This window comes from Colobus angolensis, unplaced genomic scaffold (assembly GCF_000951035.1).
Source record: "Colobus angolensis palliatus isolate OR3802 unplaced genomic scaffold, Cang.pa_1.0 Scaffold42, whole genome shotgun sequence".
NCBI classification, from domain to species: Eukaryota; Metazoa; Chordata; class Mammalia; order Primates; family Cercopithecidae; genus Colobus; species Colobus angolensis.
In genome coordinates, this window is record NW_012117599.1 from 5,581,419 (window position 1) to 5,585,530 (window position 4,112).

At 47.8% G+C, this 4,112-nt stretch overlaps 1 protein-coding gene across 1 annotated transcript in view; it reads right to left on the reverse strand.

The window, feature by feature from the left end:
• CREG2 (cellular repressor of E1A-stimulated genes 2) overlaps positions 1–3,888 on the reverse strand; it is a 43,412-nt gene extending 39,524 nt beyond the window's left edge. The window contains exons 1-2 of the mRNA XM_011956657.1: positions 3,877–3,888; positions 370–539 (exon numbers count right to left, since the gene is read on the reverse strand). Of these exons, the coding sequence (XP_011812047.1) occupies positions 370–539; positions 3,877–3,888 (182 nt within the window). The remainder of the gene's footprint in view (positions 1–369; positions 540–3,876) is intronic.
• Positions 3,889–4,112: the final 224 nt, after the last annotated feature.

The following is a 4,112-nucleotide window of genomic DNA, read 5'->3' on the forward strand; positions in this document are numbered from 1 at the left end:
CGATCTCCTGACCTCGTGATCTGCCCGTCTCGGCCTCCCAAAGTGCTGGGATTACAGGCTTGAGCCACCGCACCCAGCCTACACAGAGCATTTTGCACCTATTTCCAACACTTGCAATAACCCTCAGAGGCAAAGATTATTATTCCCACTTGACAGATGAAGAAATTGAGGCTCCCAAAGATTAACTAACTTGTTACAAATCACACTGCTTGGCGAGTGGTGGAATTCTAATTTCTCTGATTTCAAGGGTGAACATTGATGTGCATCTCAGAGTTCTGTTCAAGTCATGTGACCCAGAGAGAAACCCAGCCCCAACGCTGTCAAAAACTTCCCAGGACCCGTGCGAGTGAGGGCAAAACCCTCGTCTACCTGCAGAACTCCCCTTCTGATTCTGGCAGCATCAGTGAGGCCATGGGGTTCTTCATCAGATCAGCCACCACGGGCTCCTTGGCTGTCATGTAGAAGAAAGGAATCCCAGTGCTGTTGTGGAAGGGGCCATCACTGATGGGCAGGCAGCTCCCAAACGGCAGTCCTTGGATCTAACGAACACCAGAAAAGGGTTTTTCAGGGCAGAGCTGTGGCTTGACTTGATCTGGGAGCTTAGCTTGTGCCCCTGGCTAGGAAATACAACTCCAGGGATGAGGGGGGATCATGGCATCACAGTGGCTCTGACAGGTAGTAAATCAAGGTAAGGTGGTCCCCGGTCTGCCCAATTCATTCGGTGGTGGCCCTAGAATTTCTCCATAGGAGATGCCTAGCAGTGGCGTCCTGTTTGGAAGGGTGGTGAAAGGATTCTTCTTGAAGCTGCCTGTGCATGGCAAATATATTCACTTTGTTGAATTTCATGTTCTTTTGGGGAGGGACAATGACATTTATGGGGGGTGGCGCTAAGCCTTTTCCTCAAGCTGCCTGTTACAGCCGCACTGCCTTAACTCCCAAGGTTAACTGCCTCTCCCAAGTTTTTAGCAACTTTAGGAAGGATGTTTAAGTCTTTAACCTCTTGCCTGCTCTTTGGTCTTCAGGTACTTTCTATTATTGTTTCTTTTAGGGCCACATCACTTTCTCATTTATTAGCTGCGTTTTTTATTGTAATCAATAATATTTCATTGTATGACTCAGCAAGTTATGAGAAATTGACTTGTTACCCTTTTTGCATAAAGGAAGTCACAGAAACACGATATGCCAATTTTTCTTCATGATCACCCAGTAGGATGGGAGAAGGGTGGTGCTATAGCTTGGATATCTGTCCCTCCAAATCTCATGTTAAATTCTGATCCCCGGTGTCGGAGGGGAGGCCCAGTGGGAAGGCTTTGGGTCATGGGGGCGGATCCCTCATGAATGGCTTGGTGCCCTCCTCGAGGTACTGAGTGAATTGTCCCTCTGTTAGTTTCCTTGAGAGTTCCCCTGAGAGAAGGTTTAAAGAAGCCTGGTGCCAACTGGGCGTGGGGACTCACCCTGTAATCCCAGCACTTTGGGAGCCCAACAGTTCAAGATCAGCCTGGGCAAGATGGTGAGACCCCCATCTCTATAAAAAGTTTTTTTAAAAATTAGCTTGGCCTGGTGGCATACATCTGTAGTCCCAGTTACTTGAAAGGCTGAGGCAGCAGGGTCGCTTGAGCTCAGGAGTTTGAGGCAGCAGTGAGCCATGATCGCACCACGGCATTCCAGCCTGGGTGACAGAGCCAGACCCCATCTATAAAATAAATAAATAAAAATAAAAAGAGTCTGGCACCTTCCCCTCTCTCTTACTTTCTTTCGTGCCATGTGATCTCTGCACACACCGGCTCCTCTTCACCTTCCATCATGAGTGGAAGCAGCCTGAGGCCTCCCCAGAAGCAGATGCTACGCCATGCTTTCTGAACTGCATGCAGAACTGTGAGCCAAATACATTTCTTTTCTTCATAAATTACCCAGCCTCAGGTATTTGTTTACAGCAATACAAATGGACTAAGACAGGTGGTATATCATGTTTCTGTGACTGCAGATATAAACAAAAATATTTATTTATTTATTTCATTAGTATTATTATTTTTTGAGACAGAGTCTCACTTTATTGCCCAGGCTGGCTTTCAGTGGCACGATTTTGTCTCACCGTAGCCTCCATCTCCTGTATTAAGCGACTCTTTTGCCTCAGCCTCCCAAGTAGCTGGGATTACAGGCGCGTGCCATCACGCCTGGCTAATTGTTGTATTTTTAGTAGAGACAGAGTTTCACCATGCTGGCCAGGCTGGTCTTGTACTTGTGACCTCAACTGATCTGCCCACCTCGGCCTCCCAAACTGCTGGGATTACAGGTGTGAGCCACCATGCCCGGCCAACAAAAATATTTAGTGCTGAGGTTTCAAGCAACCCAATTTTCCATGATTTTATCCCTAACAAAGTGCACCTTGCTGTTACTTAACTCAGAATTCAGGGGTTGTCTTTGTCCTTCGAACGTCACATGATAATGGTGTGTAGAATTATAAAAGGCGGGGCTTTAATTTTTTAGGAACATGAAATGTTAAGGAATCTTCCAAAATGGTAGTACAACTTTGTTCATATATCCTGTTTTCAGTTTGTCATAGCTGCCCAGAGTCATGCTTTGCATACATGGCATTGTAAATGCTTTATGAATTTATCGTTTTAATCAAATATCAGTAAGGATTAGAAAGAGGAACTCCTAACAAAGCTAAGAGAAGGAATGTTGAAAGTCAAAATATCTCTAATACATTGGCACTAGACTTTCAACTAAGATCAGTGTCATCTTTAACCTTTAGGTCTTTTCTGTTTGTTTTTGAGACGGAGTCTCGCTCTGTCGCCCAGGCTGGAGTGCAGTGGCCGGATCTCAGCTCACTGCAAGCTCCGCCTCCCGGGTTTACGCCATTCTCCTGCCTCAGCCTCCCAAGTAGCTGGGACTGCAGGCGCCGCCACCTCGCCCAGCTAGTTTTTCGTATTTTTTAGTACAGGCGGGGTTTCAAGCCAGGATGGTCTCGATTTCCTCACCTCGTGATCCGCCCGTCTCGGCCTCCCAAAGTGCTGGGATTACAGGCTTGAGCCACCGCGCCCGGCCTATGTCTTTAAGATGTGTCTTAGGAGTGCAAGACACAGCTGTGAAAAATCATTTGGGTGTTGAGAATATCCAACTGGATCTGCATTTGACATTGAAGAGGTTAAGACCATTGCCTCTTTGGTATTGAAATGAAGTTGCCATTTAGGTAGTTTTTAAGCAAAAAGGGGCCTTAAAAACTGCCTGGTTAACCACCTAATTTTATAGATGAGGAAAGCAAAGAAGAGAAGCCAGTGACTTGGCCACAGTCTTGGTGAGACCCAGAGCTGGGGCAAGAACCTGGCCAATGTCCTATGCATTCTATAAAATATTATTTCTTTTTTTGTAGGAAGTAAATAGGAGTTCACATTACTGCCTTGTAGCTCTTTCATCTCTCTTAACACCCCTAAAAGCCTTCTGGAGGCATGGAAGTTACATCTGCATTACTTATCCATGTCATTCTAGGTGGAATCATGTCTAACAGGTGAGTAAAGCATTTGCGAACTGAACAATTAAAAGTGCAGCGAATAGCTCATTCCAGCATTTACACACTTTGCATAATAAGCCTCCTTTCCAGAAAAAAAACCTTGAACTCCATTTTCTTAAATGCAGATTTCCATCGAAGCCCTGGTGCTGTCTCTCTCCTCATCCCCACTTCAGCTTCAGGTCACAAGGTGATGGGGAGTTCGGGTCTATAAATTTGTGCCCTGCACTGGGAAGGGCTGTCCCCGCCTACTCTGCAATTCCAAAGGCGGCTCTGGATGCTTTGGTCCAGGTCTCGGTCAGACACAGGTTAGGTGTCCGTCTCCCTGCCTGGCCATCTCAAGGTGGGGACTGGGTACCCAACTGTACCTGGTTATCCATGTCCCTCTCCGACCCTCCCCCCCGACTTCGCCAGGCTCACGGAGGCACCCTCGCCTTCCATTACGTACAATGTCGAGGGTCCCATCCAGCGCACCGGGCACGTCTGGTGGACCCGGATCCCAGTCCCGAGCGGTCGCAAGCACGTCCCGGTCCCCGTCTCCCGGCCGCCGCCTGAATGCCAGGCCCCCTCGCGCTCCCCGCCGGGCGCTTACCTTCTCGTGGGC